This window comes from Caloenas nicobarica, chromosome 21 (assembly GCF_036013445.1).
Source record: "Caloenas nicobarica isolate bCalNic1 chromosome 21, bCalNic1.hap1, whole genome shotgun sequence".
Taxonomy (NCBI): Eukaryota; Metazoa; Chordata; class Aves; order Columbiformes; family Columbidae; genus Caloenas; species Caloenas nicobarica.
In genome coordinates, this window is record NC_088265.1 from 982,019 (window position 1) to 1,000,812 (window position 18,794).

Here is an 18,794-nt window from a genome sequence, read left to right on the forward strand (position 1 = left end):
TTTCATGGGGGGCAGCGAGTGCTCCAGCCCCCTCCCGCTGCCCAAGCATCCCCCGCCAGCCCTGTTCAGCTTCCAGCGACTCACAGCCCAATTATGCACGATTAGCGCTTCCCCAGCGGGGCACGCTGTGCTAACGAGGATGCACGTTGGGCTGAACGTCCAGGGATTGATTCTTCCTTTGCTTTGCATGCGGCTGAACATCAGAGGCTGGTTGTCCTCCATGCAGCTACACTGGCACCTGCTCGCCTCAGCAATTACTCCTTTGGTGGTAAAGCTGTTCAAAGGTTTCATAAAATAACCCCCCAGCCTCAGAGCCCGACCTGGCACGTGGAGCTGGAGCTCCTTTCCAGGTCTGGGCTTGGTGTCTCCTCTGACCCTGGGCAGGTTTTGGCCCGTGGTCCCTGTCCCACCTCGGTATGGTCCAGGTGTGCTGTGGAGTTGGAGGCCGGGCAGCGTTTGGGTGCCCTGTGCCACCCAGCAAGGTGAGCGTCCCTGGCGGGGGTGACACGGGTGTGCGTGGGCTCCTTGCCCGGCCCTGGCGTTTCAAGGTCTTGCAGATGTTCTGAGCCGGCTGAATCTCGGGGATCGCCCGGGGATGCTGAGCGCAGGACAGGACACGTGGATGTACCCGCGAGCTCTGCTTGGACTCGCCGGGAAAGGTTTGCTCTGCTCCGGCTACTGTGGGTGCTCAGGGAGGGGTTTGCTCATCCCCTGCCCCTGGAAACAGCAGAACCAAAGCTGCTCTTGGTGGTGGTTGTTTCTCCTCTTCTGTTCCTGGTTCCCGGCCTCCCTCGGCAAGTGCCTCGGTTTGTTTCTGTTGGTTTTGGATTTGAAAAGGGTGTTTTAAAAAAAAAAAAAAAAGAAAACCAGCACAAACATGTTTGCTGTTGTTTCTCATCGGGAGTTAAAACCCAAGATTAGATCGGAGACAAGAATGTGCAGCACCTTGGGCGCTGTGAGACACATCGAACACCCCAGGAGCTGCTGTGTACCTGCCTGGGGGGAGTTTGCTCATCCCTGAGCCCCCGGTCAGTGGGGACGGGGAAGGACGAGGGCTGGGCCGGCTGGACGTGCGGTTTTAGGTGTGGAGCTGGAGATGCTCCATCCCGTAGCAGCGGCAGCACGCTGGCCCGGGGACACAGCGGCTCTCGCGGCCTGGGTGTCGGCTCGGCTGCGTGGTGCAGGTCGGCGCGGGGATGCTTGAGGCTGAGCAAACCGCGGGCTCGCCGCCCGCCCCGGGCTGACGGGGACGTCCCGGCCCCCGCGCTGTGCCAAGGCAGCTGTCCTGGGGTCAGCAGGGCGGCCGTCCCTCCAGTGACAGCCCCGCGGCACCCAGAGCCAAGGCCGGCGTCGGGCCGTGGTTTTCCCCGCTCTGCCTCGTGCCTGGGAGTTGCAATCCGCTTCCCGTAAAAAAAAAAACAAAACTAAGAAAAATTCAAATAAAAGCATCGCTCCCCCGTCCTGCTGCGTTACACCCGGCCAAATCCTGTTTCGCTCAGCCGGCTTTGGCAGGGTTGCTCTGCGCTTACGCCGAGCGCAAAGTTTCCCCTGTAATACCCATCTGGTTTTCCACCCGCTGCCTGATGATCTGTGTCCGCCCCAGCCTCTGGCACGGGGGGATTACAGCCGGGGCCGCCCGGAAAATCACCCCCTGGAGATGCCGCGCGGAGCTGCAGCGCCGGGGCTCTCTGCGCGGCAGCCGGAGCTGTTAGTAAGCTGTTAGTAAGCAGTTTTGCGGAGTGGCAGCCGGCCAGGGAGTGAGTCAAACCCTTCCTGACTCGGTGTCTGGCAGATGCCAGCTCGTGACGTGCCGGCTGGGGACCGGCCGCCCCGGGACCCGCGTCCCCAGGGATGCGCTGGGTGCGAGGAGCGTCCCCGGGGCCTGGGGAGGGACTTTGCTGCGGAGCAGCGGGGGTGCAGAGGCTGAGCCCCCCGTGCCGCGCTGCTCCCTGCCCTGGCTCTCGCGTTGGTGTTGGACTCCATGCCCGCCTGGATCGAACTTTGGGGGTGGCCGTTGCCCAAAGCCCCCCTGTTATCTGGGCATGAATGGCTGCAGCAGGCGCAAAACTTGCCATAAACGGAAATTTCCCCTTTTACTAAAGAAAGTTCCTGCCCTCCCTGGAAACCTTAGCCGGGAGGGAGATGTTTTCCACACCGGAGGGAAATTCTTTGTGTGGTTTCGGCATCCATTGGAGCTCAGGGAGGTGATCACCCCTTGCAAGAGCCGGCACCGGTTCGCCCCGTTCACACCTCACCCCCTCGCGAAGCCGCCGCCATTTCCCCACGTCAGCTCCGCATCCAAGCGCGGAAGAAAAAGCCATTTAATGCAGACAAAGGTTGTATGAAAATATAATTCTGCTTTTGTTAGCAGCCATCAAACTCTAAAAAGCGTCGCTTTTGTTTTCTTGTAACATTGTGAAAACCTCGTGTCGGATCGAGAGCTGGGGCCCTCTCGACTGATCGCCTCTCCTTTGTGTTTTTAGATTATAGGGGCAATTAGTGTTGTCAAAACCTCTGGCAATTCTCTTTGCTCTTGACAGGGTGTCAGTCCGCTGGGCGAGAAATGGAAGGTGTTATAACTCTCCGGTAATTAGGATGCCTCCGATTTGAAAATGCCAGCAAACGTGTACGAGAGGCCGCACGGCGGCGGTGGGGGCGGGGAGGCCGCCCGGATGGGGGATGCGGATGAGCAATTAATTAGAGGCTCTCATTCCGAGCATGTTGCCAGCTGATGAATTGGCAAAGGGAAATTAGCAAGATGCTTAGCTCCCAGCGAGCGGGCACGCACCCGCTCGCTCTCATCTTGCCATCCTCGCCAGCTCCCTCCTTCCCAGATGTTCGCCCAGGGCTTTGCACAGCTGGCTGCGAGCACCTGCGCGCCCAAACAGCAGTTCTGTGTGGGGCCGGGGGTGCGGGGGTTCTCCGGGCAGCGCCGCAGCCCTGGCAGGGATGCGCCTCTTTGCCAGGGATGCTCCTGCAGCCCCTGAGCCCCCCGCGCCAGCCCAGCCGGGACAGCCAAAGTGCCCAGCACAGCCCTTGGGTGTGAACATGCAGCAATTAATCAATAACTCTGACACAGAGGCGGCTTGGGGGGGATCACCAGTGACAAATGAAACTGAGCCCTCCAGCAAAATGCCTGAGCAAACAGATAAGCATTTGCAATCTCCCTTGAAGGTCAGCGCGCTCCAGCCCGGCCAGACGCCTGGCACAGGCTGCATGGGGCCACCACGGGTCCTGTCCCCGCTCCGTGTCCCACCGGGGTGGCTGGAGGGGGGACGCAGGTCCAGGCTGGGGAGTCCGGGCATTGCTGAGGGTCCTGGACAGGAGGGGCTGGCAGGTCCTGGGCTCTCAGATGGACTTTGCCGGGTGCTCGGAAGCCGGTTTCCTTGTTTCTCTGTCCCTTGGTCTCTGAGGTCTGAGACCCATGAGTGAGGGGATGAGAAGTCATCCACTTCAGATCAAAACTGGGTCCTTGGCTTGCACCAGGAGCCTGGCCCGGGCTCTGCCGTGTCCCCCACACCGAGGAGTTGCCGTCTCCTGGGGTCCCCTGGAGGAGCCCGAGGCTGCTGGTGGCCGGTGGCTCACCGGCTCCCCTGCTCCGACCAGCTGCCGTCATCTCTGTCCTCGGAAAAGGGAGCACCCAGCAAGGGTTCTTAAATCACAGCAGGGCCATAACGCTGCCCAGAGCCTCGGGAAGGGCTCTGGGTGGTGGGATGGACGGAGGGCTGGGCCGGGGCAGCTCTGGGTGGCCGTGGTTGGGAAGGCAGTGTCGCTCTGGTGGGGCTGGGATCCATCACCGACACCTTCCCTGGCGCTTTCCCGCAGGGTGTGGACCCGCGTTGTGATAACCAAAGGCAGGGCTTGGGGTTGGCAGGTTTTCTTTGCCCTCCCTGCACTTGGCACAGTAATTACGAGTTACCAGTGTCAACCGGAGGTAAAGCTTTGATGGAAAACCTGGTAACCTCTTCCTCCATGCTCTGCTTTGCAAAGTTATTTGGATGATCAGTATCTGCCCTGCTTCCCCTGACGTTTTTCTCCTCCCTGCATCCCCTGGGACCCCGAGGGAAGGAGTGGTGCCCGACACCTTTCCTGTGCTTGCAGGAGGGGAGGGAGCTGTGGTTTGGAGCTGCCCGGCTCCTCTTGATTCATAATTCCTCCAGCTAAATTGCGTTTAAAGAAGAGCCTGCAGGCAGAGAGCGTCCTGCCCTCAGGGTAGAGGGGAGCTCATGGTTTAGGAAGCTTGTCCCGGTGCCAGCTGTACCACAGGGATTTCTGTGCCATCACCGCGTCCCCAGTGATGGCCTCAGCATGCCAGGACAGGCTGATTGCCATGGGCTGGCCCAAAGGTGACGAGGGGACGGGGGCGCAGGGGAGGCCCCGGGAGAACCTGCGGGCTGGGAGGCATTTGGGGAGGGTGTTCCAGGGTTGGGATTGGGAGCGGTGACGTGTCCTTCCCCTCCGCAGGTCCCCGTGTCCGTGGCCATGATGTCTCCGCAGATGATCACGCCGCAGCAGATGCAGCAGATCCTCTCGCCGCCCCAGCTCCAGGCGCTCCTGCAGCAGCAGCAGGCGATAATGCTGCAACAGGTACCGCTGTGCCTCGGCCCGGCCACGCGGCTTCTCCCCGGTGCCTGTGGCCGCTGCAGGTCCCTGGGGACAGGCAGATGGGTCCTTTCCTCTCGGGCTCCTGTGTTCTCCCCACGTGTCCTTGGGGATCCCCAGCACGTCCAGCACCAAGGGGTGAGAAGAGCTGCCCGGTGCCCGGGGTGGGCTGGGGCAGGTGGGCGCTCTCGGCTGCGCTCTGGGGCAGGTGCCTGGCGTAGGGGTAGGTCCAGACCTGAGCGCCTGGCTTTGTTTCTCACAGCCCCGCTTGGCTTTTCCAGAGTGCTCCATCAAACATAAAATGAATGAGGATGGAAGAAAGATGAGGAGAATTAAAAAAAACAAAGCTCAGCTCCGAAACAAAACGGGTCTATTTGGGTAAACACCTCCGGCCGGCGGGAGGGAGAGCAGGAGAAATCCCACAAGCATCCTCCACACCCTTCCTCCTGCCTCCAGTACCTGTTTACTCCAAACAGGCTGATAAGGATTCAAGGTTGGCCCCAGGGAAAGAACAAAGGGTAAACACTACCCTGGGTGGGTCCTTCTCCGAGCCTCTTTGGAGCCGGATAAAGAAACACGTTTGACTGCAAATTAAACAACCCAGGCCGGAATAGCTCACATTCTCCACCAGAAGAAAACCAAACATCACACCTCTCACCCCTGACCCAATGTTCCCACAGCCGTGCTCGACCATGTTGCAGAGACCCGGCTGTGATTGGCTTTCGGGTAAACACCCAGGCTCTCCAAACCTGTTCGCCGACAGAAAAAGCAAAGTTGCTGCTGTCAGCGCTGTCAGCCCCGAGCTGATAAAGGCTTCCCGGCATCCCCAGGGGCATTCCTGAGCCCGCGGGTGCGGGTGGGTGGGAGGGGGCAGCCGGGTCTCGCTGACCTCCCGGTGCCTCTGCCCCCCTGCGCGCAGCAAATCCATCACCAACAGTTTATTTAGGGGCTGGGGTGAGAGCTGGCGTCAATGCTGGCAGGTCCCGGCACTGCTCCTGCAGACTGGAACCCTCTTCGGCACCTCGTTGCGGGGCTAGGGTGTTTTTCTCTGTTTTACCAGCCCAGCAAAACCCCCTGTTCTGAGCGGGGAGCTGCGAGGATCCAATTGCCCGCGCTTTCCCGTGGTGCCCGTGAAGAGGGACGGGGGTCTGAGCCCCCAACACTTGCGGGCTTGCACTGAACTGACCAGGGACCGTGGCTGCTCCCAGCGCCTTCCCAGCCAGGAGCCCTCCAGCTCTTGCAGCCTTTGCCAGGGGTCCCACCATGCTGAAAATGGGGTTTCTCCACTGCTGAAACACTGCATTATGTGCCAGAGCACCTGGGCCCCCTCCTCTCAAGGGGTCACTCACCTCCTGGTGTTTCACATCCCCCCTTTGAACAAACCCCCCAGGACGGCTGCAGGATCCCCAGCATGCACAGGAGTTCCTGAGCTGGGGGCCATGACCCTTCTCCCTGGCGCCGGCAGCAGAAAGCCAGGGCAACCGGTCGGCATTAAAACCCAGCAGGTTTGGTACTGGTGGTGTTGGGACTTTCACTTGCTTTGGGTTCCAGAGCCCGTAGGAGTGTGTTTCCAAGGGTTTTTCTACAGCCCTGGCTCTTTGGGCAGGTGCTTTTCATCCAGCCGTGCAGCCCAGAGCCTGCCCTGACGGCTCGGTGCCAGGAGCTGTGGCAAAGCCTGGTGCCGGGTGCGGGGCAGTGCCAGGCAGGGAGACATGAGCGGGGTGTTTCTGCTGCTAATCCGAGTTTCTCTGTCCCCTCCCGTCCCTGCCTCCTGCCCTCCCAGCTGCAGGAATACTACAAGAAGCAACAGGAGCAGCTTCACCTGCAGCTGTTGACACAGCAGCAAGCCGGAAAGCAGCAACCCAAAGAGGTGAGCTCACGTCGACGGGTTCTGGGCCATCAGATCTGGCTCCGAATCAAAGGGGACCAGCACAAAACAAGGGGTGTGTGAATCAGCACCCAGGGCAGCTGGCTGGGAGCCAGCAGGGACGGAACATGGGGACATCGTGTTCCCGGGGGTGCCAGGGCGGCCGGTCCAGGCGCTGGGGGTTCTCCTCTACCTCCACCTCCTCCTCCTCCTCCTCCTCCTCCCTATCTGTGGTCTGGCACGTGCACCGAGCTGTGCTGTTCTCAGTGTGGCATCCTTGTTGGCACATCTAGAAACGGTGGGCAGCAGCGAAGTCTGTGTGGGCTGGCAGAGCCACCGGACCCTCCCCGGCAGGAGGGGCAGGTCGCTGCCCCCGGGACAGAGCGAGGGCTCCCCAAATGCTCCTCGCAGTGGGGGCAGAGGAGGCTGGCTCAGGTCAGGCAGGAGCCCAAACCAGGGCTTTTCCTGCCAGGAAGGGCGGTTCTGCAAAACCCCAGTGCTGCGTGAAATGGCAGTGATGCCGGCAAAGGGCTTTTCCGACGGGAGTCGCTCGGACAGGGGATGCTGCCGGCTCCCCGAGACCCAGGGGGCAGCGGTGGGCCCTTTGCCGGGGAGGTGGTTGCATGGTGAAGTGTTTATCCCGGTGTGATTGCATCAGTCTTGTGTAACGCCCTTTACACAATGGGATTTGCTCTCCTTTTCCACAGCAATGCCCTGCGAGGTGTTGCGTCTCAGCAGTGCTCAGTTTTGGGGATGTCGCACGGGCAGACAGCAGCGCTCCCGTCCTTTTCTTGGTATATTTTTGCCCCTCTCTCTTCCCAGATGGGTGCAGGTGGTACCACCTGGGCATTATTTTCATTGCACGTGCTGCTGTCTGTCTGGTGTCACTGTCCTCTCTACCGGGCATCCTTCCCTGGGACGTGTCCCCGGCCGAGCATCAGCACAAGCAGGGGAGTGGGGTGCTGGGGCTGCTCGTTGCAATCACCCCTCCTGAAATCCTGAAATCCAACCGACACTCATTGATTCTCAGCACTTAAAAATTCAGCTTTCTTTTGAGAAAGAAACCATTTAAGCCCAGACTGCGCATTGGGGTGGCTGCAGTGGGGGCTCGACAGCAAAACGCGCACCGGCGCTGGCGGAACAGGGCAGCGCAGGCGGCTCGGGGTCGGGCCGGCACCCACTCGATCTTTGAGAGACTTTGACCCGGGCTTTCATTGCGGGATGTTGGCGTATTTACGTAGCGTGTGCGGGGTCAGGCTTATCAGAGCCATCTCCAGGAGCTGGAGTAGCTGCTCGTGCTCCAGGAACGGGGGAGGCATAAATCTGAGCTTCCTCAAGGACTTTCCTCTTGGCCGTGGCGATGTTATATTGCAGCAACGTACAGGGATATAATTAAACTCTAACAAAGGGCTTGCTTAACGGGCTCCTGGTTTAAAAAGCTCATGTTAACTTTTAATTAAATGGTACAGAGGAGATGAGAAATTTATCCGCTAAGGAAGTCTGAGTGGCCGGTGATGGGAAAAGGCGCGTTAGATGGTGCTAAAGGGGTGCATGTCCAGCTCCTGGCAGCATCACCACCCCATAGCCCCAAAAAACAGTGAGAGGGTCCCCACAAGTGGCTGCCACAGAGTTTCTCCTCCCCAAAACCCCCGGCCAGGCTTTGTGGGGTCAGCTTCACCCTGCGAATTCAGGCAGCTGCTGCCGACAAAGCGTGTGTCAGGCAGCAGCGCGTCTGCTGGGAGCAGAGATGCCGGCACCGGGAATCGCTGGCATGTCGGGGTTGCCACCGCGGAGCCTCGCTTGGCCTGAGTTGGCTCCTTCATGGAAACCCAGGGCAGTATTTAATTACGGCCCCACTGCAAGGTTTGTAAACCGAGCACCTTCTGCTCTCTCTGCTTGATTTCAAGGACTCAGCTCGGTGTAATTGTAAGTCAGCAGCTTGTCTGGGAGTGCAGAGGAGGATCAGCAGGTGGGATCGGTGTTGTGCCACCACCGTGCCGGGGAAGGTGCTGGAGCAGCAGCTCATGGAGCAGCAGCCCTGATCTCGGCAGGAGCGGCGCGGCTGGAGGTCCCTGGCGGGCGCAGAGAAGGGGAGAGCAGGAAAAGAGAGAGCGCGGAGGATGGAAACGTGTCGGAAGCGTCTGTCGGCAGCATCCTGTCCCAGAGGATGCGGGGGGGCTGCGAGGAGCTGCGCCGCAGCGGGGGTGCAAGGAAGGGGCTGAGCTGCAGCACGTCCCAGCCTGTCCCAGAACATTTTCCTGCATTAGGGGGTAAGGGCCAACCCCCAGCAGCGTCCTCGGCTTGGGGAGAGCGGGGAGCTGCAGCTCAGGCTGGGACGGCTCCAGGCAGCCCCTCGCCCTCCCAAAGCCGTCCTGCTCCTTCCCAGCTCTTTGCCTCTCCAAGCCCAGCGTCCGGGTGCAGAGACCCCAACATCCCCTGGGGGTGAGGCCGGTGGGTCTCCACGTGCCCCCGAAGTCGATGGTGGGCGCCGTCCCCGTCCTGAGCGGGGTGGCGTGGGGGGGCTGCCTGCTGCCTAACCTCCATGTCAGCTTAATGAACTGCTCCTGTCAGTCCCGCGTGTCACGCCAAAACTCCTCCTGATGTGCTCATAAATCAAAGTGACGGCGGCTCTTACCCCGGTAGCTGCACCCAGTCATCTGCGTCTAATGTACGGCGAGCGCAGGCGACGCTCCGGACCCCGAGCCCCCGTGTGGGGACGGGAGGTGGGACTGGGCTGGGGGTGGGGGCCAAACGCAGGATCTGGCCCTAACACAGAGGGGCTGGGGGTCCCCTCTGGGAAGGACTCAGCTGGTATTTGCCAGGCTGGGTCTTTCTGAGGGGAGAGGAGCCGAGCAAAGCTTGTGGGGCAATGGCTGAGGAGAGAGGTTGGTGCTAAGGCTGAAATTCAGGGATCATGGAGAGCACGAGCCGGGGCTGCGCCAGGTCCCGGGGATCCCTGCTGCACCGGGGGCCTGAATGCCCACAATGCTCAGACCCAGCCAGAAGATTTAAAAAGAAAGGACATTTCCTATCACAAAGCTCTTGCGCTCATCAGTAAGAACATGGACATGAAAATACTTCTTTTTGGGCCAAGCAGTGGGGCTGCCAAGTGCCCCCAGTGGGGAGCACAGCGAGATCAGGGGGAAGCGCCTTGGCACGGGCTCGGCTGATGTGTTTTACCGAGGGGGGCTCGCTCTGCCCGGGGGGCCCTGGCACCTCTCACTGCCGCAGGGGGGCCGGCGGCTGCCAGCCCGGTTCCTCGCCCTGCACACACCGTCTGCGCACAGAGGAGTTCACAGGGTTACGGAGACGCCGGCCCCGCTAATGAGGCTGGGGGCAGCTCCCCTCTCCTGCCCGGCTCGCATTAGCAGCTGCCTGTCCCCAGCCCTAATTGAATTCTCTCCCCTTCAGTTAATTCTCATGGATTTCTTGGTGCCTCCCCGGGGACCTGTCCTGCCTAACTAGTTTAGGGCTGGTCGGAGCGCAGGCGGCTCCTGGGGACGGGTGGGGGAGTCGCCCACTGGCGAGGGTTGCTTGTGGCTGGGCTGGGGGCACCGGCCCTGCTGCCCGGGGCCGGGAGTGCTGGCTGTCTGCCCCCCTGCAGATCGTTGTTTTCTGTCCCCCACCAAGAAGGGGCTCGTAATGGCTATTTTTTGGCAAACAGGAACCGTTTCCCAGCTCCCATCTCGCAGGCAGAGCTGGATCTCCGCTCTGAGCAAGCCCACAGCTCTGCTCACTCCCTCTCGTTTCAGTGCTTTATTTTTCCCTTCCCCTTTCCTTCTCTTCCCCTCCTCTTCCGACAGATCAAAGCCTCCGTCCGGCTCCGCCGCGAGCTGCGCGGGCACAGGCCTTGGCAGCAGCACAGAGGCACACACGGCCGCAGTGCCACCGCCACGGGCGTCCCCGGCCGCCGCCGCCGGGCCCTGCCTCCCTGCGCCGTTTCTGCTGCAAGGCTGGAAATAACACGCTTTGATTTCTCCCTTTTGTCTCCCGGCAGCCGTTAGGGAACAAGCAGCTGGCCTTCCAGCAGCAGCTCCTGCAGATGCAGCAGCTCCAGCAGCAGCACCTGTTAAACCTGCAGCGCCAGGGGCTGGTGAGCCTCCCCCCGGGCCAGGGCACCGTGCCCCTGCAGACCCTGCCCCAAGGTAAGGACCCTGCGGGGGGGATGCGCCGGGGAGGCCTGCGGCTGCAGCTCCTGCGGGCGAGGGAGGGGGCTGGGCCGATGCTTTTCCGATTGTGCCTGTTTAAAGTTTGGGGCCTGATGGCGTTAATGGCTGGAGCGGCCTGGGCGAGTTTGAGCTGGGGTGGGTGCAGGGTTGGGCCCTGGCTGCCCCTGCAGGGCGTGCAGGGGGCTGGGGTCCCCTCCCCGCTGGGACAGCTCTGCGGGGCTCCCTGGATGCTGTGGGTGGCTTGTTTTGGGGTTCCCGCTGGGGCTGTGCAGCCTTCCCCCCCTAGGTGCCAGCACAAAGGGCTGTGCCCAGCTTCGGGGGGTGATTTCCCAGTGCGCAGTCTGAGCTTTGGGGGCTGAGCTGTGCCGGCCAGGCAGGGAGGGGCCCGTGGGGTCCCGCGCCAGCCCAGTGCGTGGGTGCCAGCGGGTGCTGCCCCTTCTCCCGCTCACGGCCGGTGCTTTCTCCCCGTGTGTAGCTGTGTGCCCCTCGGACCTCCAGCAGCTCTGGAAGGAGGTCACGGCCGCCCAGCCCGTCGAGGACAGCATCAAGCAAGAAGGTCTCGACCTCACCACCAACACCTCCAACTCTACCTCGTTTTCGGCCGCCAAGGTCTCGCCTCCCATTTCCCATCACCCTCTGCCCAATGGACAGAGCACCATGCACACGCCGAGAAGGGACAGGTAGAGCCGGGCTGGGCTCTGGCACTTTGTGTTTTTACCCCGGAGAGGTGGAAGGGGCCAGGATCTGCCACCTGTGGGGCTGGCAACAGGTTTGGGAGGGCTGGGAGGTTTCTGTCCACCCCATAAACAAGTCCTGTTGCTGTTTTGCTGCACCCATGTGTCCAAGGAGGACATGGAGCCATCGCCGTGGGGTCTCCCATGGGTCCCCAAGGGCTGGCCCTGTGCATGGGAATGCTGAAGCATCACAGCTGCCCCTCTGATGGTCCCTTTCCCTCTTCTGCAGCTCTTCCCACGAAGAGACCCCCAGCTCCCACCCGCTCTACGGCCACGGAGAGTGCAAGTGGCCTGGCTGCGAAACCCTCTGTGAGGACTTGGGACAGTTTGTCAAGTAAGTTTTGCCCTTTTGGGGGAGGTTTTTCTGGACTCAGGGAGAGCCCACGCTCTCAGACCAGGACAGCGTGGGGCTGGCAGGGGGGAGACCTTGAAATAGGTCCAGACACCCCAAAGTCTGTCCGCCTAGAGCTGGGGGGCCCTGTGCAAAAGGAGGAAACACCAGGGATTGCTGCTGGAGGAGAAGAGACCCAGCGGAGCGGGCAGGAGCAGGCAGCAGGCAGGGGGGGTTTGCAGCTCCCTCCTGGGGGGCAAGGCAGGGGGAAGCAGATGGCAGCGCGGCCGCCCGCTGATGCTGCTTGTGGGCTCCGGCACTGACTGATTAACTCCGCTGTCGAAGAGCCCTCTGCTAGCGTCAGGGTCAAACAAATTGTTTTCACGCTTCGTCAGAGGTTTACTTAATTAGTTCATTTGCAATTAGATCTCTTTGTAGCCAGGATTTTTAGCAAAGACATCAGAAGGAACTGACGGGCTTGCTTGCTGCTTCCCCCCCGCCTGACTGTCTGCTTGGCGCCACAGCTGAGATGCTCCGGCGTGCGCTTCGCTCTTATTCGGCGAGATTTTGGTTTTTTACAAACGATCCCATCTGCTGCCACGCGCTTGGGGTGGCTTCAGCAGGAGCATCCTTCAGACCACGCCAGCCTCCCGTTCCAGGGAAGGAGCTGGGCAGAGGCCTTGCTGGGAGGAGGAGGAGGAGGAGGAGGTGCGAAGGCAGCCTGGGGAGGCCGGAGGAGCGTTGCCTGGTGGTGACTGAGCGAGGGAATGAGTCAGGCTCCTGCGTCCGCCTTCTCTGACTCACATGGTGAACCCAGATAAGGCATCTCCTCTCCGGGCATGTTTACATGGCAGGGCAGATCAGCAAGTTTGGCTTTGGGAGCTGGATCTGGGGACGGCCAGGGCTGGAGGGTCCCTGTGTCCCACCCCCAGGCACCCCGAGTGCTTGCAGGAACAAGGGGCAGCCTCTCCAGCGGCACTAGTGAAGTGTCCTGTCCCCTCTCTGCCAACGTGAGCAGGTCTTGGGGTGTAGGACAGACAGGCAGAAAACTTCCAGCTCCCCAAGGCTGAGCCTAGCTGCAGCCTGGGCCTTGCTTTGAGTCTGAGCCTTGAGCCTCAGCTCAGGAGGCCTCGGCGCCGGGGTGCAAAGGGGCAGCACGTCCTCTGAGCAGCGGTTTCCTCTGAGCACCTGCGAGGACTGGTGGGAGCCGTCTCTGGTCCTGCTTAGCGCAGCCTGGGCTCTCGATGGCCTTTCCCGGTAGAAACGGCCGTGCCTGGGTCTGCCGTGCGGGGAGGGGAGCGGCGGTCGGCCCGGCCGCAGCCCTGCGGGGTTTGCTCGCACACGGGCTTGGCAGCTGGTCCATGTACCAAACTTGTTTGTGCAAGTTGGGGCTGGGAGCCTCTCACAAACAGCCGGGCGAGACTCTCGCTGTCTTCCACATCCAGACCAAGGGCAGATACTCCTGGGGAACCTTCTTCTGGGACATCTCAGCAAAAATATCTCAGTCTTGGTCCTGGAGAGCATTGGCCCGTGACCCTGGGATGTCTGCATGTTTCCCCATGTAGGTGCCATCTTTTGGGCTGTCCTTGGGGTGGCCCTGCTGCTGTTTGCACCCCAACTCTGAGCTGTCCCCCTCCGGTGAGGACCCCCTTGTTTGCACCCACCCCAGCGAGGACGCGGCCCGGCCACGCGACACGGTCAGGGCTGAGTGCGTCTCCAGGCTGCTGCTTTGCTGGGTCTGGGGGCGAGGACCCCGCAAGGCGATGTGGGGTGTCCCTGCAGCCAGCAGTGTCCCCGTCACCGGCTGATGGCCTCTGCCTGTCCCCTCCCCGAGGGGGAGAGAGGGCTGCGAGGACCAAAGGTCCTGGTGCTTTTTAAACATAAAATGCCTTGTAAACATGGGACACGCAAGCAGTAGGATGAGGAGTGTTCTGGAAATGTCCCCCTCTGCCTTCAGGAGTTTCCGCGGGAGGGTGTAAGTAAATCTCCATAAAGCCGCCTTTGTCCTGGAAACCTGCTCCTCAGGTCGGGCAGCTCCTGCCCTTCTCAAGGACTTTCCATCAACCAGCGGCTCCTCCTGAACACCCCGGTGCTGCTGGGGGTTGTACGGCCGCCCTCCAGCCCAGGTGTGGGGAGGAGGCGCAGCCCAGTTTGCTTGGCTGCCTTTGTGCCTCAGTTTCCCTTCTGCTCATCGTACTTTGGGCATCCCTGGCATGGGCAGCATTTTGGGCATGTCCAGGCGTAACACCCCGTGTTCTTCTCCCCAGACACCTCAATACAGAACATGCACTTGACGACCGCAGCACAGCCCAGTGTCGAGTCCAGATGCAAGTGGTACAGCAGCTGGAAATACAGGTGGGTACAGCCCCAGCCCCAAAGGACACACGTTTAAAAAGCTTCCTTCTTTCCAACTGCACGTGTTGTGTCTCGGCTGCTTTCTGCAGGAGGGGGATAGTGATCAGGGACCCCCAGAGAGATCCTCGGCTGCCCGGTGCTGTGGAGGCTCATTTTAACCCTCCTTCCCAAACAGGGGATCAAGACCTGGAGGAACCTCAAACTATTTCCCCCTTTGATACCAGCATCCCTGCACGATTGTCACGGGGCTGAAGGGAGGGACAAGCCACCCCTCCTGCCCAAAGCGTCCCTGTGGGTACCGGGAGGTGGCACAGACCTGGAAGCCACATCACCTTAGGGTTTGCCCACAGGCGAGACATGAGTTCCTGTGCCCCAACCCTCCTGCCCGGCTGTGCCACCGTAGCGGGAGCCACAGGGCTGCTGGGCTTTGTGGAAATCAGGCCACTTATTTCAGTGTCTTTGGAGCCCAACCTCAGGGTGCTATTTTTGGAAAACCAGTTCTTTAAATAGTGCTTTTCCCAGCATCTTGGCCTCCCCAGCGTGCCATGTGTAATTCGGTTAATAGAGAAGGGAGGGGGGAAAATGGGAGGAAACGGAGGGTTTTCATCTTGGGAATTAAAAGCCATGGAGGGGGAAGGTGGGACGGGGCAGGGGTCCCTGTCAGAGTGTCACACACCGAGACCCCCATGGCGTGAGGGTTCCCCGGGGGGTGGGCCAGGGCTGGCAGGAGCTGGGAGCGGTTTGTGCCCATCACTGTGCGTGGTGGTGGTGTCATCACGGGGGATGCCAGCCCTGGGGAACAGCGGGACGTGGCGTGGGGCAGCCTTGGCAGCCTCCCCGCAGTGACAATAACAGGGCTGTGGAGTCGGGGAGACACAGCAAAACCTTCCCGGGTGGGAAGCATCCTGCTCCCCAGCCCTCGCTAAAGCGAGAGGTTGAAACTAATTACTGGGGCTTAAAGAGAGGAGGGGAAGAAGGAAAAAAAAAAAAAAAGAGGGAGAGGAAAAAAAGAAAGCTGAAGGGCGAGCAGAAAGCTGTGTGTGCAGAGGAGAACCTGCCACCAGAGCTACCAATTATAAAGTTTTCAGCGCAGAGCTCCCGCTGTGCCGGTGGAGAGCGTCTGCATCACGAGGGGAGACCTGTCAGCTCTAATGAGCACCACGACAGCACGAAAGCATCCGAGCTGCTCCAAACTTGCAGCAAACTCTGCTCCGGCTCCTGCCTTTAACTCCTTCCTTGCCCGGCTCCAGCGCATGCCCGGGGAGGGGGCTTGGCTGGGGGGAAGCTGGGGACATGGCCAAGCCCCGAGCTTGAGGGGTCCTGGTGGAAAGGGAAGGTGACGGGAAGAGAGCGGGTGTCACATCCCATCGCCTCCGCCGGGCTCAAAATCTCTCCTGGTGCCACAGTGAATATTTCACCCTTCTCCGCACTCCGGGGAGTAAACAGGCGGGAGCGTGCAATTAAAGCGATGTTGCATGTCCAGGTGGATGGATGGACGGATGGGTGGATGGACAGGGAGCCGCTGGTGAGCAGGAGGTGGCACAGGCTGGGGGAGGGTGAAGGGGACGGGGATGGCTGGCACAGGGCGTGGGGACCAGAGCTCCCGGGAAGGAGAGCGAGGGCTGCGGTGGGTGGCTGGGACATGTGAGGTGGCCCCATTTCATCACAGATTTTTCATCCGGCTGCGCACGCGGAGCTGGAGCAGGAGCAGCACCTGTGTCCCCCGTGATGCGTGCCAAGCCCCTGCGGAGCCGCGGTCCCGCTGGGGTGGCAGGAGGTGGCTCCTGGGGACACGGGAGATGCTGCCTGCCCGCAGGCAGGGCGGGGTTCTCGGCGGGCAGCTCCCCCGGGCCCTGGGCACCTCCATGGCCATCTGACCTCCTGGCCACCTCTCTTCTGCCTCTTACCTCCCACAGCTGGCGAAGGAGAGCGAGCGTCTCCAAGCAATGATGGCCCATCTTCACATGAGACCTTCAGAGCCAAAGCCTTTCAGCCAGCCTGTAAGCGTGCGTACCCCTCCTGCCCTCCTACACCCCCACAGCCGCCCCCTTTTCCCCCCTCGCCCTCGTCACTGGCTGCCGTCCCCTCCCTGCCCTGTGCATGGTCACTACAGCCCTGCATGGCCCAACTGGACGGGCTCCCAAAGGTGAGCGTGCCCTGAGCATGCTCTGGCGCATGTAGCCTGGTCCCTTGTGCTGGGGCAAGGCATCAGGAGTGAAAGGCAGCCTGTGTTGGCATGTTGTGCTGCTCCACCAGCTCAGACTGCAGTAGATGCATCCCCTCCTGCAGTTGCATCGCATCCCTGCTGAGCCCAGCAAGTCCCTCACTCCGGCCCTTCTCTCCTGCTTTGTGGCACGAGCTGGCTCAGCCCCATGGAGCTGCAAGGGCTCTGCCAGCCCCTGCCATCCCCGTGCCGGTGCCCACACCCGCCCTCCGTCCCTCCCGTCCCTGCAGCTGAACCTGGTCTCCAGTGCCACCCTCTCCAAGAGCACTTCCGACACGTTCCCCGACGGTTTACCTCATCCCCCCACCTCCGCCACGGCACCTATCACCCCCCTGCGGCAGGGCCCCTCTGTCATCAGCTCTTCCACTCTACACAACGTGGGACCCATCCGCAGGAGAAACTCGGAGAAGTTCTGCACCCCAATATCTTCAGGTGAGCTCCGGGATGGGGCTCCACACCCTCCATCACGCAGCTGCCAGCTCCCAAAGTGGGTCACTTCACCGCCTGCCTGCCCATTTCTTGTCCCCCTCTCCAGAGCTTGCACAGAATCACGAGTTTTACAAAAACGCGGACGTCCGGCCGCCCTTCACGTACGCCTCGCTCATCCGGCAGGTGAGTGGCTCCGCAGGGTTCAGCTCTGCACCCCGAGACCTGCCCGCAGGGCACAGCGGGCAAAGCCGTGCTGTTCCCTGCTTTCTGAGTCCTGGGGGAGCCCCCACACCCACTATACCCCCATTTCTGCCCCTCGTGCCTCACCGCGGGACGGGTGTCAGACCCCACAGGACATCGCGAGTGATGCTTTTGTCCCCTCTCTGGTTTCCCAGGCCATCCTGGAGACCCCCGACAGGCAGCTAACGTTGAATGAAATCTATAACTGGTTCACGCGGATGTTCGCCTACTTCCGGAGGAACACGGCCACCTGGAAGGTGAGAGCAGCCCCGCTCGGCGCTGCAGGAGATGCTTCAGCTTATGTGGGCACCTGTGGTAAAAGACCAGTTCATTGCACAGCTCTGAGATGGCACGGAAAATGATTTTGTGGATAAATCCCAAATTTTCCCCCCAAAATGCATCCCTGGTCTCTGGGGACACATCGTGCGCACAGTAGGATGTGGCAAAGGGCTGCGCTGTAGAAATCCGGGGCTTTCTGCGGAGCTGGGGCTGGAGCGGAGTGGCGAGAAGGGCAGAGAAAAGAGTGAGAGGCTGGAAACGGTAAATAAGGTTAATGCTGACCCGGGGGCAGGGGACGCTGCACGCAGGAGATGCTGCAGCCCGGCTGCAACGCGCGGCAGATGCGGGTGCTGGTCCGCGGGGACGGGTGGTGGCTGGGGGACCATGGGTGAGCGGCAGCACCCACGGCTCCGCTGCGAGACCCACACGGCGCCTGTGCCCGTCTGCTCCCCTGGCACACGGGGCTGCACGGGCAGGTGTTGAGGGGTTTGGCACCGAGGGGAGGTTTGGCACTGGCCTGGGCTGACAGGTGTGGATTTTGGGGCAGCACCCGGGTGCTGGGGCTGCTCCCCCCTTGGTTGTGTAGAAATCACAAAATCTGAGAGAAATGAGAAAACCCATCGCGGAGGGGAGGGGCGGTTGTGAGAAGGAGCGGTTGTTGCCCCAGCCCGGAAGGATTTATTGAATGTTTCCTACTGCATGTGTTTACTGAGACAGCTTCACCCTGTGCAGGGAAATAAGCAGCAACGTGGCTGAGGGAGACAAACACTTAAAAAGCAGAATGAGAATAAGCGAGATGCATTTTGAAAGGGTTAAGGAGGAATTGGTTATTGTGGAGCCCGGGGCCCCCGTGTGTTGCTGCCGCAGATCGGAGCTGCCTGCAGCGGGGGCTCGGTTCACCGCAACGAACTTTGGGTGAACAAACGGGTGTTTTGGCACCCGAGTGCTGGCAGCGGTGCTGGCTCGGGCAGGCGCATCCCGAGCATCCCCGAGGAGGCGGGTGTGGGACGGGCAGGGGTGTCTGGGCTATTTTTGGTCCTGGCCGTGTCCCTGCGTGGGTCTGGAGTCCCCCTCACGGCACGGGAGCGGCACTGCAGGCACCGCACCGGAGCAGCGCCGGCCACCGCGTCCCCAGCCAGCACCGGGGACAGCCGGCTCTGGGGACCCCCCAGCCTCGGGGACCCGCTGGAAGGGACGGGCACCGTGGGCAGAGCCCGCTGTGGCCAGCAATGCTCCCAGGACGGTGTCTGGCCGTGGGCAGAGCAGGGGCCGTCTGGGACAGCATTTTTCCCACTCTGTGCCTCCATTTCCCCATCTGTGGAAGGAAATAGTGGTGGGTGAAAATGCCTTTTTCCTCCCCTTCTACTAGCTGAAAGGAATACATGTTCTGGGGGTTTTTTCTTTGCGATCCGCCCACACCCTGTGTCACTGAAGGGCAGAGTTGATGGCTCAGAGGGGCATCCCCAGCCTCCTGGTTCCCTTTTTGCTGCTCTTTATTTTCTCCTGTTCCACCACCAAAAGGGATGTCAGGGGATTAAAAAAAGCTGGGGGGCGATGATTCACT

General features: G+C 61.1%; 1 protein-coding gene across 4 annotated transcripts in view; it reads left to right on the forward strand.

Annotated features, from left to right (window-relative positions):
• The window catches only part of FOXP4 (forkhead box P4), a 54,942-nt gene that overhangs the window by 28,735 nt on the left and 7,413 nt on the right, over positions 1-18,794 (forward strand). For 2 of the 4 annotated variants that reach the window (XM_065649285.1, XM_065649287.1), the window contains 10 exons: positions 4,465-4,587; positions 6,386-6,472; positions 10,467-10,614; positions 11,114-11,318; positions 11,602-11,706; positions 13,971-14,058; positions 15,975-16,064; positions 16,513-16,714; positions 16,818-16,894; positions 17,107-17,208. In XM_065649285.1, the coding sequence (XP_065505357.1) occupies positions 4,465-4,587; positions 6,386-6,472; positions 10,467-10,614; positions 11,114-11,318; positions 11,602-11,706; positions 13,971-14,058; positions 15,975-16,064; positions 16,513-16,714; positions 16,818-16,894; positions 17,107-17,208 (1,227 nt within the window). The remainder of the gene's footprint in view (positions 1-4,464; positions 4,588-6,385; positions 6,473-10,466; positions 10,615-11,113; positions 11,319-11,601; positions 11,707-13,970; positions 14,059-15,974; positions 16,065-16,512; positions 16,715-16,817; positions 16,895-17,106; positions 17,209-18,794) is intronic. The other 2 variants (XM_065649286.1, XM_065649288.1) reach the window with 1 other exon arrangement.